The sequence below is a fragment of the Sciurus vulgaris genome, assembly GCF_902686455.1.
Source record: "Sciurus vulgaris genome assembly, chromosome: 10".
NCBI classification, from domain to species: Eukaryota; Metazoa; Chordata; class Mammalia; order Rodentia; family Sciuridae; genus Sciurus; species Sciurus vulgaris.
This window is the reverse complement of record NC_136470.1, coordinates 112951683-112970145: the sequence shown is the minus strand read 5'-3', so window position 1 is coordinate 112970145 and position 18463 is coordinate 112951683. Positions and strand designations below refer to the sequence as shown.

Sequence of the window (18463 nt, the reverse complement as noted above, 5' to 3'; positions counted from 1 at the left end):
CCAGGAATTTAAAAACTGAAACTTCCTTTTCTGCCAGCCTTAGGGGAGAAAAATCAAGAGGAGAAAGCTGGAGGAAATTAGAACAAAGAACTTTTTGAGCAATGAAGTAAATCTCAAAGGAATTCTTTTTTCAGGTATTGTGGTTAACATCACACAAGATGAAGAAGTTTCAGAGCTGGGAGTACAACTATGTGCTTCTAATCAATAATATTGTACTGTAATATCTCATGTTTGTGGTTTTTATCAAAATGTATTAAAAGTCCTGGATTAAAAAAGAACATAGCATTGACAAATAAAATGACCTCAGATGTTTATTTGGTAGGAGACCACTTTATCACCTCAAAATGGCATATGCCTTCCTCCTTAAACACTTCCTTTTTTTTTTTTGATGTTGTTTTCTATCTTATTCTACTTCTTTTCTTTGATCTATTACCTTTTTTCAAAAGGTCCCAGCAATTCTTGGGAGCAAATACCCTACTTTAGTTCTATTCTCTCTACAAATAGTTATGGTATGCTTTCTTGAATTATATAGGAAGCCTAAAAATAAAATTAAATATTATGACTTCTCAAGAGTCATAATATATTTTTCTTTATTACTCTTATAAATTTATATTTTTAATTACATTTTTTTTTACATTGGACTTTTTTCCCTATCAGAAAAAATCCAATGGGAAATAGAGATCCAAGGAATTATTAGTTTATGGTGATTAAATAATCTGAATAATTCAGTGAAACAGACAACAGAAATTATCAAGACTATTTTTACTGTCTAAATTCACCAGATAAAAGTCAGTCCTCATATACTGCTGTTTAAAAAGAAAAATGTAAAGAAAATATATGATAATATATGAGTAATTTTTAAAAGTTGATATGAGAACATATTTTTGCCAAAAGAAACATGAGGACAACCAGAACCAAAGAGATTGGTTACTTACAGGGAATAAACAGAAACAAGATGTATGGAATTGGGTGGGTAAAAGTAGTGACATTATTCTGACTATACTTTTTATATAGCTTTGAGTTTGTGAAACCACTCATAATTGTTTACATATATAAAAAATACTCAATAAGGATGGGGAGGAGGAGATCTTAGATGAAAAACAAAATTATATATAACTAACTGTATTTCAAATGAATAATATTACACACTTAAGCAGGGGCAAAGCAAGTAACTCCAAAACCTTACAGAACTTTGACTCTATAGCCTCAATCAAAAATAAAGATAAAAACAATGGTAAAAAGATATTGAACCTTAATTTTTACAGTAGTATGGGTTATCAATTCTACAACTAATGTGTGTTATAGAATTGAGCAAATGTGTAAAGATACTGCTAATAATGGAACCAGATTTCTTCACTGTTTTCAAATATAGAAAAAAGACTAAAATTAAAATTGTGGTATTTAATTAGAATTGATGTTACCATCATCAACTCATGGTTTAGATAACACAGATCTAAAGAAATAGCTATAACTATGCATTTTTAAATATATGTTTACACTCCTATTTCTTAGCTCTGACCACTGAAAGGACCTTGAAGCAAACACACCCCTGAACACAGCACTGTTACCGTGACTTTTAAAATACACTTAACCACCAAAATTAGAACAGGTCTCCTTGGAAAATGGCTGATTGACACATACAAAACAAAAACACTGTAGCTGCCTCCACTGATGGGGCTCCCACTGGCCAAATCTGGTACAATTTTAACATTAAGATTTTAAAATGATGGTTAACTGAATAAAACAAAATAAATAAATGGGCATGAGTTGGGACCTCTTCTTTGGTAAAATTATAAATTATGTACTATTCAATACGGAAGAAATTACAAAAACAGAAAAATCACCATTTGGCAATCACCTTATTAATAAATGATTTAGCCAAGAATCATCAACAGATGCTAAAGGAGTAGGAGGAAACCTAAGAAAGAAGAACAGTTTTACAGTCTCAAAATATTCTTTCACAAATTATTAAAAGGAAAAAATAGTAACCTTACAGTAGATTAACTTAGTAAACACAACCTATCAAGTAAAACTAACATCGTTAATAATGGGTCAAATCAACATCATGAATCTCCTGATCTGGTATCCTAAGTATTCCTAGTAAAAATGTATAAATTTAATCTAATCATTGGGGAGGGGGAGGGGGGAGGGGGAGGGGGGCAGGGAATGGGAAGGATGGTAGAATGAGATAGACATTATTACCCCATATACATGTATGATGACACTACTAGTGTGACTCAGCACCATGTACAGCCAGAGGAATGAGAAATTATACTCCATTTGTGTACAATGTGTCAAAATGCATTCTACTGTCACGTGTAACCAATTAGAACAAATTTTAAAATTACTATAAAAAATATAAATCTAATCATAAGAAAGCATCAAACACAAATTGAGGGACATTCTATAAAATAACAGGTGTGTATTCTTCAAAATTATCAAGATCGTACAAGAAAGACTGAGGAGTTATTCCAGATTAAAGGAAGCTAAAGAGACATAACAAAAGTAGTGTGCTACCCTATACTAGAAAAAACAAAATTCTAAAAAAGGTATTGTTAGGACAATTAAAATATGAATATGAGCTATAGATTATAGTATTATATCAATGTTAAATTTCCTGATTTTGATTAATGTATTATGGTGACATAATAGAAAGTCCTTATTCTTAGGAAATTCATTAATGTATTTATGGCTAAAGGGGCATGTCTGCAAATTACTCTTGAATTTTTCAGAGAAAAAAATGTGTGTATAGACGTGTACAGAGAGAAGAAGTAAAGAATTCTTTATAAATGTAAAGAATATGAGACAAAATGATAAACTAGTGAATTTGGAATAAAGAAGATGCAGAAATTATTTGTGTAATGTTCACAACTTTTCTGTAAATATGAAATTGTAACAAAATAGAAAATTTTGTTTTAAGTGAACCTTTTACTTTATCATTGGAGGTAAAATTAAAGTCTAGCTATGGTTACCAAGTGCTTTCACATATGTATCTCTTTAGTCAAGTTTCAGAAAAATAAGTTAAAAAAGAAAAGACGTTCTGCTAATGAAGTGCAATCTGACACTAGTTCAAGGCATAACATCCCTTCTCTTTCTGAATTACAGAAGCCCTCTTCTCCTTTCCATGTAGTAGTCTGAGGCTTGACATGCTCAATTAGCGTCCTATTCCCTTGATTAAAGTGATTGACTCTGAAAGGCACATGGTTCAAGCTCATAGGACCCTCTGAAAATTGCCTACAAGAGGTGTTATGGAAGAAGCACTCCTGCTGACATTTCTTTTCCAGGATAAAGAACCTTAGGCTACTGGTCACCATTATGCTCACCACATGAGGGAAGAACGCATGCAAGAGATGGTGAGAACAGAAGCCTGATACAGCTATACTTGAATATCTACCCCTAGATTCAGGTAAACCAGAAAACTCCATTTGTGTATGTTAGTCAAATAAGTTCTGTTACTTACAATGAAGATACCCTAACTAGAGTACCCCTAACTGACATAGTAGGTAAATGTAATACAGATAAAAACAGTTCAAGTATTTCTGAAAAAAACAATAAAATTAAATTAAAAGTAGAAAAATCACACTTTCTATTCACCAGTAACAAAACTATGGTCAAGTTAAATAAATCTTCAACTCTGTAAGTGGAAATTAACATATGCTAGAAAATGAAGGATATATTTAATAAATTGATTATGTATATCCATACCTTTTTTAGTGTGGTTATCATTTTAAACTTGAAGAAATTACAAACCAAAACTGTGATAACAGTTAAATTCAGCTCATCAGAGCACAGTGAAAATAAAGCCAAAGGCCCATATTCAATTCAATATATGCCACTTTAATTCACTGTCTTCCACAATAATTCTATGACCCAAACTAAATGACTATACAGAAGATAAATATGTGAAGGCATGTAAATTCACAAATGCCAGTTTTGCAAAACAACTGAAAACATGTGTTATACATAACATACAATACTAATTTAAAACTTACCATCAGAACTTGTGAGAACAAAACTTTCTGCTTGTGTCTGTTTCTTTACACCTAAACTTTTTGGAAACCAGTGAAGATCTATAGGGTAAATATCATCAGGAAGCTTTACTATTTGACTTGTTTCACTGGTTAACAAGTTCCACTTCACTATCTGGTGATCATCACTACATGAATATAGTTCTTCAGCAGTAGTCCAGCCCACACAGCTTACTAATTCTTGATGTGATACCATATTAAGGAGGCATAAAAAACACAAAAGCACATAAGTCTTAAGTCTTAATAATTCACAGAGGCAGATTATGAGAAGGAAGTAAAATATAAAATGGTTAGTCTTCAAGCTTCTAAGTGTTGTTTGTTTGGTGCTGTGGGGTTTTTTTTGGTTTTTTGTTTGTTTGTTTGTTTGTTTGTTTGTTTGCAGGGGGATTGGTTGTTTGTTTTGGTTTTGGGGGTTTTTTTGGTACCAGGGATTGAACCCAGGGATGCTTAGCCACTGAACCACATCCCAGCCGTTTTTATTTTTTATTTTGAGACAGGGCTTCACCAAGTTGCTGAGGCTGGCTTTGAACTTGCGATCCTCCTGCTTCAGCTTCCAGTGTCACTGGGATCACAGGCATGTGCCACAATTCCCTGCCTATTTTTAATTTTATGACTCTGATATTTTTCCACGTAGAGGAAATTAAAAATCAGTCAAAACAATCATAGGAATGGAAAGCAAGGAAGACAGCCAGATGCCAAAAAGAGGATAAACTGATTTGACAACATGAGCATTTAAAACTTATATTACATAATAATTCTTTAAACAAGGCCAAAAGAAACTTAATACATCAAAAGGTAGGAAATGATCTACACTAAAGTGTTGAGACCTAGGTAAGAAGAAGGGGAACTACTACATACAAGTATAGTGGTCATATACTATACACATATACATGTGGTAGACATATACATGTATCAATTATTAGAAAGCACGTATTACTTTGATTAAATAAAACAAAAAATCAGAGCTGGGGATATAGCTCAGTTGATAGAGTGCTTGCCTTGCAAGCACATGGCCCTGGGTTCAATCCCCAGAAAAAAAAAAACCCTGGAAAAAAAAAGCAAGTACTTCAAGAAGACTAAAACATAAGCAAAACAGTTCCTTAAATTGCAAAGTGTAATTCACCTCAGGAAAAACCCATAGCTTAATAGCCGAAACTAAAACTATTCCAAATGTTTTTTGTTTTTTTTTTCCATTTACATTTTGGTTATTTATTTTTAACAATAACAATTTTTTTTTTTCTTTTTGCACTGTTAGGGATCAAATTCAGAGCCTCACACTTGGTAGGTAAGTGCTCTACCACCGAAGTACATTCCCATCCCCCAAATGTTTTGATGAGAACTAATTCAACTGCAATTTACTATATCTATACAAGATGAATAAAATATAACCCCTAAATTTTTTTCTTTTTTGGTACTGGGGATTCAATCCAGGTACATTTTTAAACTAAGCTACATCCCCAGTTCTTTTTATTTGCGATGGAGGGTCTTGCTAAGTTGCTGAGGTTAGCCTTACACAAACTTGCAATCTTCCTGCCTCAGACTCCCAAGTCACTGGGATTACAGAGACCCCCCCCTAAAATTCTTCAACCCATTTTTTTTAGTTTCTGATTTATTATAAGATTTCTACATACATTGAAATGCTAAAGTTGCTCTTACATCCTCCATCAAGACAAGCTGCTTACCCTAGCAGAATTGTGTACCTAGAAAAGAGTATTTTAGGATGTCATTTACATGCAATGTTTTTTCTTCTATACATTTGAACTGGGGACTTGCTGACAAAATACAGGTCGTCATGCATTTGAGAAAACATTAATAACTGCTATCTTCCCTTATGAAAAAGTAACTCTCACTGGTCAGATTTCTCCAGATTTGTCCTTTACTTTATCCAGAGTGCAGAGAAATTAAGCAAAATTCAATGAACACATTAGAAATTATTTGGTTTAAAAAAAAAAAAAAGCTTCACTGGAAATGGTGGTGCACATCTGTAATGCCTGCAACTCAGGCAGCTAAGGCAGGAAGACCACAAGTTCAAGGTCAGCCTCAGCAATTCAGCAAGGCCCTAAGCAACTCAATTAAAAAAAATAATAATAATTAGAAGAACTGGAGATGTGGTTCAGTGGTTAAACTGATGGGTTGAATCACCAGTACCAAAAAAGTATAAAATTTTAAAAAGCTACTAAACAGAAACTACTTTTGAAGTACTTAAATACTAAATACAATGCTTGAATAAGAAAAATGTCATTAAGAATTTGAAAGTAAGATTTAGGGCAAATAATTTGCTTTGGAGAAATACCTATAACACACAATCTCAAATATTTTGAAAACTATTTAGCTAAACTACCATCAAAGGAATAAAAAAAAGTCCATTCTCTACCTAGAATACAAAATAGAAGAAAACCTAATAATTCTATAAGATGATTATAATAAAGTTTTTAAGTATTAAAAGGATATGCTTTGGTTCTTTTAAAAGAGATATCTTCAGTCTCATGTTTCCACTTTCAGCAAATTTTTAAAATACCACTTGGATTGTATTCACTGTAAAAATAAAAGGAGAAAAAATATAATTCAGCATTAAAAACAAACAAGTGCGTACACACACACACAAAACACATCTTTGCATCCCAAGGAACACCACAGTACCTATAATTCTTCTGGCCTCAAATACATGGAAATGAGGAAGAAAACTAGTGGGTATGCCAATCCTGCCAAGAGGTGATATAAAGCCTTGGGCTGAACCACAGGATTTCTCTGTAACTTGCCTGAGAGACTCCTACTAATCCAGAATACCACTAAGTAAATTTGTTGGGAAAAAAAATTCCAAAGGTTGTTCTGAGGCCAAATCAAAAGATTCTTCAAACTGGGAACTTCTCAACCACAGATGAATTTGATCCCTCTAATGGATATCAATTAAATTCTTTAGGTCTGATGGAAGGCTAACCTAAACTTCATTTTTAAAGGCCTTAATTCTATACATGGAAATAAGACATTATCAACGTAGTGCCTCAATTTGAAGTTTAATCTGTTATGAGAAGATACACTGCCCAACAGTTATGACTACCAAAGTGGTAATGTGGAAAACAAGGGAATTACTTAAGAAAGAAGTAATAAATTGCTTATAAGTTATGTAAGGCTGGATGCAGTGGTGCACACCTGTATTGGGAAGCTGAGGCAAGAGGATCACAAGATTGAGGCCAGCCTGGGGAACTTAGCAAAGATCTGCCTCAAAATAAAAAATAAAAAGGGGGGCTGGGGAGATAGCTCAGTCGGTAGAGTGCTTGCCTTGTAAGCACAAGGCCCTGGGTTCGATCCCCAGCACCAAAAAAATAAAAAATAAAAAGGGCTTCAGATGTAACTCACTAATAGAGCACTCTGGATTCAATGCCCAGTGCCACCATCAAAATAGAAAAAAAAAAAAAAAAAAAAAGTTGTATAAGCTGAGTGTGGTGGAACACACCTGTAGTCTCAGCTACTTAGGAGGCTGATGCAGGATTATCGCTTTGGCCCAGGAGCCTGAAGTTAGACTGGGCAACATAGTGAGATCCCATTCCTCCCCCCAAAAAAAGTTATATAAAAAAAAATCATAGGGCTGGGGATATAGCTCAGCCGGGTTCAAATCCCTAGAACCGCAAAAAAATAAAAAAAAAAATTATAGTGTAACTGCCAAAGAAAAACTTGGGAAAAATAAAATTAACACTCTCCAAACAACCACATTATCAAAAGAAACAAGTGAAAAAAAAAATGATAAATTACCTGATTACAATCTATATTTACAGAATTCTTAACATTCTTAACATCACTAACCTAAACAGAAAAAAAAAAATCAAATTAAAGTTCAATTAAAGAGGGGAAAATCTCTTTAACAAGTCCAAAATTAACTGATAATTCCATCAAAGGAAATGATTACTATAGATGTATAATTCAATAGGCCTTCCTTATATAATTTCTCATTCTCCTTAATCCAAGAAAACCTTTTTATATCAGCAAGGTATAAATACAGCCATATTCAAAAGCACTCTTTCACTTCTCTTTCTTACAGTTTTCTTTGGGGGATTCTCTTGAGCTTAACAAGTATGAAAGTACTGTAGCACAACCAAAGCTAGAATATAATCAATCCCAGGCATACTTTCCAGATTCATTTTTTGGTCCTTGCGAGTTATCCACCTTACTCAAAACTTCTTTTCCACTTCCATCAGACCTCCAAAGAATGTAACATTTTATATAGAGCTGCTCCTTCACACTAATTCAAATGTATTCAGATTACAAGAATTTTAAAAGAATAAAGAGAAAAAAATCATTGCTTCTGGAAATAACAAGCACAACAAACAAAGTAGTACATGTAAAACCTGAATGTAATGTTACTACCAGAAACTTAGATTTGGCAAAGGCATGATGATTTTACATCAGAACCTCAAACTTCTGATATCTATAACAATTTCTCTCCAGAAGAAATCATAATACCTTTTACATAGTAAAGGCAGTATGAGGGTTGGGGGTTATGGCTCAGTGGTAGCATGCTCACCTAGCATGCATGAGACCCTGGGTTTGATCCTCAGCACCACATAAAAATAAAGGTCTTATGTTCACCTACAACTAAAAAAAAAAAAAAAAAACACAGTATGGTTTTTATAAGAAAGGACTAACCAATCATTCAGAAACATGATGCCAAGGAATTAAAGAAAAAGGAAGTTGATACCCTAACACTGGGAAGATTCTCCTTTGTTAGAAATATCTTCCCCATACATTTCATTTAGCTCAGATCATTAGCATGAATAACATGTGCATTCTGATACTGGATTGAATAGAGGAATAAGGGAAAAGCAGTAGTATAGCACAGTCAATTCAAGGAATAACCTAAGCTGATCGGGGTATTTATACATGCCCAAACGCATTAAGACACCTAGGGTCCAACTAAGGAGTGCTACTGGAGCAGTGGAATGGGGCAGATAATAGAAAAATTCCAGGGCATATATAATTTTACATCTACACATCAGGAGGAGCAATTATGCCTATGATACTGAAAATCATTTAGAAGCTGTCTTCAGCCCTGTGTAGGTCAACATTTTTTGAGGCTTGACAAGAAAAATATGCCTAGCAAAATCTGACAGTCCATCCAACCACCAAAAATCTTCTCAGCACCTCACCACAGTTCAAAGCCACACCCATTCCCTGCCTAAATTATTGCACTAGGTCCAGAAGTGATCTTTCTGTTCCTACACTTAACCACTTCAAATTCTTCTAAATACACCCCAGCAATGCTGTTAAAGCTAAATCAGAACACAAAGGCCAGAAGGGCTAAAACACAGTAAGTTAAGATACTAGCAGGAAATTAGAAAGGAAAAGGGGACACAGATCATGTAAGGTTCTGGAAAGTCACAATAAAATCTTCAGTTTTCCTTCTGCATAAATTTAAGAATCCAGCAGAGGGGTTATGAACAAAGGAGTTATGTGATCATATAAAGGTCATTACAGAACAACACACAAGTCAGGCACAGTGGTACATGCTGTAAACGCCAGCTACTGCGGAGGCTAAAACAAGAGGATTGCAAATCCAAGGCCAATCTGGACAACCTAGTGAGATTCTGTCTCAAAATAAAAAATAAAAAGGGTTGGGGATGTAGCTCAGTAGTGGATAGCCCCTGGATTAAATCCTCAATACCACCAAAAAGAAAAAAGCCAGACTAGTATGCAAAAAACAGACCATCAGAAGAAAAGATAAACAGGACTAGAAGTAGGGAGAACAACTGGATTTCAATAATCTGGAAGAAAGCTCAAAGTGGCTTGGACCAGAACAAGGAAAGCAGTATTGCAAGTGAAATGAAGTGGCCATATTCTGAATATATTTTAAAGGAAAATTCCACAGGATTTGCTGAAAAATTAGGTTAAAAGGAAAGTTAAAAATGACTAATGTTTTAACAGGTAAATGGAGTTGTTATTTCCCAGAAAAAGATAACAGGAACAGGTTAGGAGTTAACAGAATTAAACATTTTGTTTTGGATATGTTAAGTTCAATCTACTATTAGACATCCTAATAGAGAGGTCAAAGAGAAACTGGATATAAAAGTCTAGAATCTATTAGCTATGAAAGACTTTTAAATAAACTTAGACCTCAGTATATTTAGAGGCAAAGGACAAAGAACCAGTAAACAAGGATATATTGGCAATACTACAGAAATAGAGAATAACTAGAAAGCATGGTCTCCTTCAACGTCATTTGATCAGGGCACTGACAATGGGGTACTTCTATTTTTAAAAACTTACAGTGACAGTTCACAGAAACATAAATATAGATGGTAAAGGGACAATCAAAAACATGAAACAATGCCCAGCCTCAATTAAAATTAAAGAAATAAAAATTAAAACAATCAGATAATATTTTTCTATTATCAGAGTGGGCAAATAAAAAATACCCAGAACCTAATACTAGCATATAGAGAAACAAATATTTTTAATATATTATCAAAGGACAGGTAAATTGGTGCTGCCTTTTCTATATTTGGGGAATTCCTTATCTTGTGAGTCCTTCCCATTATAAAAAGCAATTTCCTGCTGAGCTCGGTGTTGCGTGCCTGTAATCCCAGCGACTCCAGAGACTGAGGCAGGAGGATTGCAAGTTCAAGGCCAACCTCAGCAACCTAGCTTGCTAGGCCCTAAAGAACTTGGCGAGACCCTGTTCTCAAAATTAAATATAGAAAGGGCTGGGGATATGGCTCAGTGCATAAAAGCCCTGGGTTTAATTCCTGGCACTAAGAAAAAAAAAAAAAAAAAAAAAAAAAAGCAATTTCCTCTCTAGTCCCTTTATAGTTCAGCAAAGGAAAATAACTTGGGCTCTCATCTCAATATAACTATGCCATATATTATGAATTAGAAAATACTGACCTGAAGAAGGAGAAATCTACTCTGTAAATAACACTTTGTCATAGGAATTTACCATAAACATATAAATGAACATCCAGAATATACACAAATTCATCCATTTCAAAATTCTGTATAGTACAAGCATCTGTAATCTGAAAATCTGATATCCCAAATGCTTCAAAATCCAAAATTTTTTGAGCATCAACATATCACCTCAAGTAAAATATTTACATGATAAAACACAGAATGCAGATGAATAGACAACAGAAATATTGCCTAAAATTATCTTCAGACTATGTGTATAAGATGCTGAAACATCATTTCATGCTTAGACTTCGTCCTGCACACAAAATAACTCATTCTGTGTATGCACATATTCCAAAATCCGAAAATAATCCAAAATCTGAAGTATTTTTGGTCCCAAGCATTTTGGATAAGGAATACTCAACCTGTACTATCAAAAACTAGAAATGTAAATGTTCATCATAGATTGTATACCTATGTGGATATATGTGTATTTAATGTAGAAGAGAGAACCAATAAAATAGAATTAAGAATTAATATTAAGAATTAGGCCAAAGTATTATGTGAATTGAAATAGCCAAAAGGACGAATACTATATGGTTCCACTTCATACGTGAAATACCTAATCAAATTCATAGAAATAAAGAGTAGAATGGTCGCTGCCAATAGGATGGGGGAAATGGGGAGTCATTGTTTAACGGGTAGAGTTTGAGTTCTGCAGATAGAGCTCTGTGCATGAAGGTGATGGTAGCAAAATGAAGTACTTAATGCCAATGAACTACACAGTTTAAAATGATTATGAATGGTGTTAAAGAAGAAAAGAATTCAATTTAAAAAATAAAACTAAGAGATAAAAACATTAAAGAGAAAGTTTTAGGCAGGAAACAGGGAAGGAATGACTTGTCAACAAGAACACAGCTGGCACAGTGGCCCACACCTGTAATCCCAGCTGCTCAAGAGGCTGAGGCAGGAGAATCCCAAATTCAAAGCCAGCCTCAGCAAAAGCAAGGCACTAAACAACTCAGTGAGACCCTCTCTCTAAATAAAGTACAAAATAGAGCTGAGGATGTGGCTCAGGCTGAGTGCCCTGAGTTCAATCCCCAGGACCCATAAAAAGAAAAAAAAAAAAAAAAAAAAAGGAGAGAGAAAGAGAGAAAGAGAGAGAGAGAGAGAGAGGGAGAGAGAGAGAGAGAGAGAGAGAACCTATAGATAATAAGTGGCTGAAAAAAATCCAACTAGTGAACAGGAATGTGAAGAACAGATGATAAGAAATACAAGAGCTTGATTATAAACATATTTATACCAAATTCTAACTTAGCTAACCCTACAGTAGTGATATTATTAGAAACAGCTGGCTTAAAAAGTGCATTTTTTTTTTTTTTAAATCAAAGCTTCCCTAATTTGATAGCTCTGAAAGGACTGTCATGTCTCTTTTCCAAGAGAGAAATGAGAAAAGCAGATTTTTTTACTCAGATTGGTCCCATTACAGAACCACTTGGACTAAGATCTCTTGTGTGGCAGAGAAGAAAGAGGGGTAGGTTCCCTACAGCCAGGCACATACTCAGAGACCTAAAAACCAAAGAAAAAAGGCTTATGAATGGCAGAACGGTTCAACCACTAAACACTTTCAACCTTCACCCTACCCCAATTCCTGTATGCAATTGCTAAAGTGTATGTGTAGGATGTAGTATATAAGCTTCCTTGTGATTCTAACTATGAATAGTAGCTATACTACAATGTTATTCTTATTGGCTATATTTACAATTCTTTTGCAGATGTCTAAATTCCAACCAATAAAACACGATTCACAAATTTAAAAATGTTGTCACTTTTAATTTACTTTTAATTCAATTAGCATAAAAGAATTGCGTTGAACCAATATACTAGAAAGTACCACAATTACTGTAAAAAGAGTTATATTTGTTGATGTAGAAACGTGTCTATGATAAATGACAAAAGTAAGGTATATACCAGTATTTCAATTCCTTTTGTGTAAATAATCAGTGATATATACTTAAGCTGGTGGATACTACAACACTTTTCTAGAAAAATATGTAAGGCACTTAATAATGGACACCTAAACTGGGCACTGTGGGGCATGCCTGTAATCCCAGCTACTCCAGAGGCTGAGGACATCCTGAACAACTCAGCAAGATCCTACTTAAAAAAAAAAAAGACCTTTGTGGTAGAACACTGGAATGAGAAAGGAAGCTTTTAGCTATTCCCCTATTCCCAAGAAGGGAAGCTTTTTAATACTCTTTTATGTTTCCATGTGTTTGAAGTTTTTAACTACGTTAATACTATTTTATTTACCTATCCATTTATTTATTCAATATAGGTTTATGTGAGTGGTAAGACTACGGCCCAATTGTGTTTTATGCATTTCTGCATTTAAAAAAACTAATAATAAACTTATTTCCAAAAGAAATAATTTCTTATTTCTTTTGAAATCATCTAGCTTATCTTCTGGATATTGCATTTTGTTTTCTTTCTTATGTAAAATGGGTTTAATACCTATATCACAAGTAATCATGATGATTAAAAAGTATGCAGAATATCCAATAGAGTGCCTGACACACAGTAAGAAGTTACTAATTATGTATTTGCAAAATTACTTTTGTCACCCAGCATGTATTTGCTCTTTTCCAATATAAGAATATTTTATCTGTGGAACAACCACTCCCTTATTCTTATTCTGTGTGGTTTGAGTCAAGCCAGCATGAGGCTCAGAGTTAAGCCCATTAGAGCCTTCCATTCCTTCTGTAACAGGTTATCTAACAGTTAGCCCAAGACTTTTATTCAAATAAATTATGGGAAAAGAAGTCCTCCTTACATTTCATTTTAGCCCCACCCCTTTTCATTTTAGAGGATTTGAGGCTGGAGTTACTGTGGCTATCTTACCACACAGCAAGGGGAGATCCTGGAGGTACCAAAGGCCACACATGGAACCTGAAAATAATATCGTGGCAATGCAATATAAAGCAAGTTAAAAAAAAAAAAAAATTCTGGTGTTTTGTTTGAACCCTGAATCCAGTAGTTAGAATTATAGTCACCTGATGTTTCCCCCCCATGCTGGAGACTGAGTTCAGAACAAGTTAGGCAAGCACTCTACCACTAAAGTACACCTCCAGTAGTAGTCACTAAACTTGCTAATTATAGGAGACAATTTTTTTCTCAAAACAATTTGGATTGGGTTTTCTCTCACTTATAATCTAGGGAGGGTCCTATCTTAGACATTATCTAATATTTCTTCTTATATTCTAAAAATAGATACTTCCTCAACATCCTTGCTAGCTTCTTTCCACTTATAACCTTAAAAAATGTGATTTATTTTTAGTATTCTAACTATTCTTAAAACACTATCCCATCCTATTTTCTCTCCTGAGCTATACTTTCTACTGCTGCTACCAACTGAATGTATCTTTCCATAATTCCAAATTCCACCCTCTAGGAATAAAACATACCCATCCTTTGCCAGACACAGGCACAACTGTAATCCAAGCAGCTCAGGAGGCTGAGGCAGGAGGAATCCAAGATCAAGGCCAACCTCAGCAATTTAGTGAGGTCCTAAGCAACTTAGTGAGACCCTGAGTCAAAATAAAAAATAAAAGGTTGGGGATGTAGCTCAGCAATAAAGCACCCCTGGGTTCAACCCCCAGTACCAACAAAACAAAAAAATCCCATCCTTCAAAATGCTATTTTCAAAAAGAACAAACTTGTTTTTTAAAAAATGCTGTTTCCAGAAAACAACTATTCTACTTCCTAGCTTCCAGGGCTTTTAAATTTTGCTTCATTTGAGGATTTTGGTGATAAATTAGGTGAGAGTTTCAGTAAGATTAACACATTTAGCATTAACATAGGAGGCTTCTTTTTTTTAAGTGCTGCTTATTGAACCCAGAGCCTCAACCATCCAAGGCAAGCACTCTACCAAGCTACACCCCCTGTCCTAGGGGCTTATATTATCAAGATAGATATTCATTTCTATCTTCACTGTCTCTATCCAACTTATTAATTTTGAACAGTATTCTCTCTTTATACATTATTTACACAAATTCACATTTATTTTGATTTATTAGTATCTAATTTATCTAAATATTTAGTTATAATCTATTTAAACATTACTCATAAATCTAATTTCAGAATTTCTGCAACTTTTCAGAAGGCAGCAAATATATATTATTATAATGATAATAAAACTGTGCACTTAAAAGAAATGCAAATAAGGATTTTAATTTTCATTCTAATTTTTTTCTTTGAATTTATTATTTCTCCCTGTTGGGTATAATTTTACTTTTCTAAGGTGAAAAATGAGGCTTCCTTTCTCACACTTTCTGAATTTGCAGATAAGGATTGTTGGTAGATTTTAGATTAGAAAGTGAGACATGATCATAATGTCCAAAGTCTGGGTTGTGATTGTAACCTAGTCTTTTCCAGGTAGACTAGCTTCTCTTTCTAATTAGACTCAGTTAATTTTTATGAGAAGTATCCAAAGCAATGGCAACAATCAACAAAAGTATTTCTTATAATCTTAATACCTTCTCAAAAATTACACTTACAATCTTCAAAAACATTACACTTATTCTGAATGCCTTATTTTCATCAAATATATTGATCTCCAAATTTAAGGCTACTCTGTAGCTGTTTTTTATGATTTTCTTCATTCTGCAACCTGGTTTAGGCTTGTTTTGACAATGTTTGTTCTGAGTGGGGGGCATGGTCCGATTCAACTGAAACTACATTTCTTTCCCATCAGTCATTAAGAACTTTCATAGTCACAGCAATCATTTAAGGCAGTAAAACTAGTGTTTATTTATGACTTATTGTTCTTCCTATTCCCTCTTCACTAATTCAAGGATTCACAAAGAACAGTACTTGACTGACCTTCAGGGTCTGTACTCTTAACCATCAAAATTCATAAAAGCTATAGATTTTTTTCCAAAAATGTCTTCAAATTTTTTCCTTTCTACTGTGTAGGCACTTTTTTTTATTATTATGTTGGCTTATTTATTAAGTTATTCTTTATTAAATGGCAATTTATGTTTTTGAGAAAACTCATTTTGTCAAGATGTTCAAAAATAGTTGTATATGGTATTTTATTTTTTCCATTATTTTATTGGTACATTATAGTTTTACATAATAGTGGAATTTGTGTTACATATTCATACAAGCACACAATATAATCTGGTGTGTGGGTGATTTTCACCTCCCATATAGAGGGCTGTACAGTAACAATCTAACTTAAAGGCATGACGGATCCCCTTTAATACATCCCATATTCATCTCATTATTCATCTTTAGCACTTACATTAATAAGGTCAATGTCATAAACAATAACATTAAAGGTTTATATGTGCTAGATGAACAATTATAAGCAATACTATAAGGTAGCTATTATATGCTAGTTTTATAAATGCACCCCAAAGAGACTGATAAATTGAGTAAACTGTCCAAGTATATAGCTTTAAAATGATGGTATGGGGGAGTATAACTATTTTCTATTTATGTCTTTCAACTATATTGTGCTTTCTGCTCCTCATAGGACCACTCAATTTGGTCTAGTCTGCTTTTCTCATAGTTGGTATCTCTTTCACTCAAGTTCTGTAGTATTTTACAATCTTTGAAAATGTAAGATTCCAGAGCCTTCAAAGAGAATCTCTATATCCTCTTGGTATGCCTACAAGTCAAAAAGTTTTTTTCATTCAGCTTTCTTTTCCGTATTTTATTTGGCTTTATAAAAATGTTATTTTTTCACTGCAAATATAAAAATATAATACTGAGTAAATGCTTATTCAAATCACACCAGTCTCCCAACTCACCAAATTCTTACTTGGGTAAAATATCCTCTCCACCCCTTTCTGAGAATTAACTGAACCTAACTTTATGCTTCTCAGTGCAAGAACCATAATATATTAAGATCAACAAAGTAAATTCATTCATAAAGAAGATTTTTGCTGCCTTAATATGTGAGGCCCAAAGTATGCAAAAGTTAAAAAAAAAAAAAAGGAAAGGATCAACTCAACCTAAGAGTTGCTGAATAAAAAGCTTACTGAAGGGAATCAAATCAACTAATGGTTCTTTAACACTGTAGGGAATTTAGGATCAAATCTGATGAAAACTCTCCAAAAAAATTCACAGAGAGAATTTTGTACACGATTTGATGGGGAATTATGAACTCTAAAAACCAATAATGCACCAGCACATCACAGACTCGGAGTTAAAAAGACACTAACTGCCAGATGCAGTGGCCTAGGCCTGTAATCCCAGCAAACTCAGGAGGCTGTGAGGCAGGAGGATCACAAGTTGAAGACCAGACTCCCCAAATTAAAGAACCCCTAAGCAATTTTCTGAGACCCTGACTCAAAATAAAAAACAAATGGGGCTGAGGGTTGGTTTTTTAGCTCCGTGGTAAACGCCCCTGGGTTGCGGGGGCGGGGGGGGGGGGTGAATTCACCAACAAAACCAAGTTCTCTGGGACCAGGAATTGTCATACAGTGCAACATATACAAAAGTTACTTAAGAAATATTTGATGATTGGTAACTCTCTCATAAATATATGGAGATGACCACGGCAAAACGTTTCTTCCATTAGGAGCACGTCAGACAAATGATTTTTAGTAGTCCGAACCCCCTTCACTAAATAACTCGAAAACCATTATTTTGCTATTCACATGTGGCCTACCTGATTATTCACAATCCAGGTCTTCTCTTCTAGTTGTCTTCTCTCTACCGTCTTCAAACTCAGGGATTCCTCCTTGGTTTCCAAAAAGTCCTGCGAAGAGCCACACAGTCCCCGCCCCTCAGGGAGACAAAATAACTGATGCACCACGAACCACACACCCTCAAGGCGAGGGAAGGCAGGTCCAGGGACGACTGCGACTTCCAAACCCTTTCTTCAAAACGTCAGGAGGTGAGGAGATTTACCTCAAGATCCAGGAAAGCAGCGGCTACTGCTGCTAGAGCTGGGACCACTAACAGAGAGGACGCCCGACCTTTCCGTCACCATAGCGACTTCTAAGAGCTAGCTTTTTCTCCTTCTTCCCGCGATACTTCCCAGAGGCGCGTCATCCGAGCGGGCCCGAGACCCCACCCCTAAGCGAGCCCGCCCTCTCGTTAAAGGTCGTTATTGGACAACTGAGCCCCGTCTCTTAACTGTGGGCGGGGCCCTATTTTTTTCCCCTTTTTTAAAATTCGCCAGGTTGTATTTTCAAATGCTGTAGTTTCAGTAACAGTGCTTCTACTATAGACCACAGGGAACACATTTCCTCGCTTTTCCTTTCACCGAGAAACCGCCCTTACCACTTGGGTCCCGCCATGAGTTCACGCATGCGCATGAAGGAGCAAAAGATGGCGGTGATAATCGCCGCACTGTTTTTTCAAATTAGTGGATCCCAGAAATCATTGCGCGCATTTGTAACGAATTTCCGTTCGAGTTTGTATTTTAGGCGCCATTTTCGAGTGAAGGACCCGGAGCCGAAGCACCGGTAGGAGCAGGGGGGAGGGGGCCTTTACAACTGTTTCCAGCCCTGGTCTGAGTGGACTGTCCCGCAGGTAAAGTA

General features: G+C 34.9%; 2 protein-coding genes across 7 annotated transcripts in view; one reads left to right on the top strand and one right to left on the bottom strand.

Annotated features, from left to right (window-relative positions):
* Positions 1-17954, bottom strand: part of IFT80 (intraflagellar transport 80) — a 126861-nt gene extending 108907 nt beyond the window's left edge. For 2 of the 5 annotated variants that reach the window (XM_079155504.1, XM_079155503.1), the window contains exons 1-3: positions 17829-17953; positions 6481-6563; positions 3993-4215 (exon numbers count right to left, since the gene is read on the bottom strand). In XM_079155504.1, coding sequence (XP_079011630.1) covers positions 3993-4215; positions 6481-6516 — 259 coding nt within the window. In that variant the 5' untranslated portion in view covers positions 6517-6563; positions 17829-17953. Of the gene's footprint in view, positions 1-3992; positions 4216-6480; positions 6564-17828 lie in introns of all 5 variants that reach the window. The other 3 variants (XM_079155506.1, XM_079155505.1, XM_079155502.1) reach the window with 3 other exon arrangements.
* Positions 17955-18190: 236 nt separating this feature from the next.
* SMC4 (structural maintenance of chromosomes 4) overlaps positions 18191-18463 on the top strand; it is a 30463-nt gene continuing 30190 nt past the window's right edge. The window contains exon 1 of one of the 2 annotated variants that reach the window (XM_079155459.1): positions 18191-18455. The gene's annotated coding sequence lies outside the window, so the exon portion shown is untranslated. The remainder of the gene's footprint in view (positions 18456-18463) is intronic. The other variant, XM_079155458.1, reaches the window with a different exon arrangement.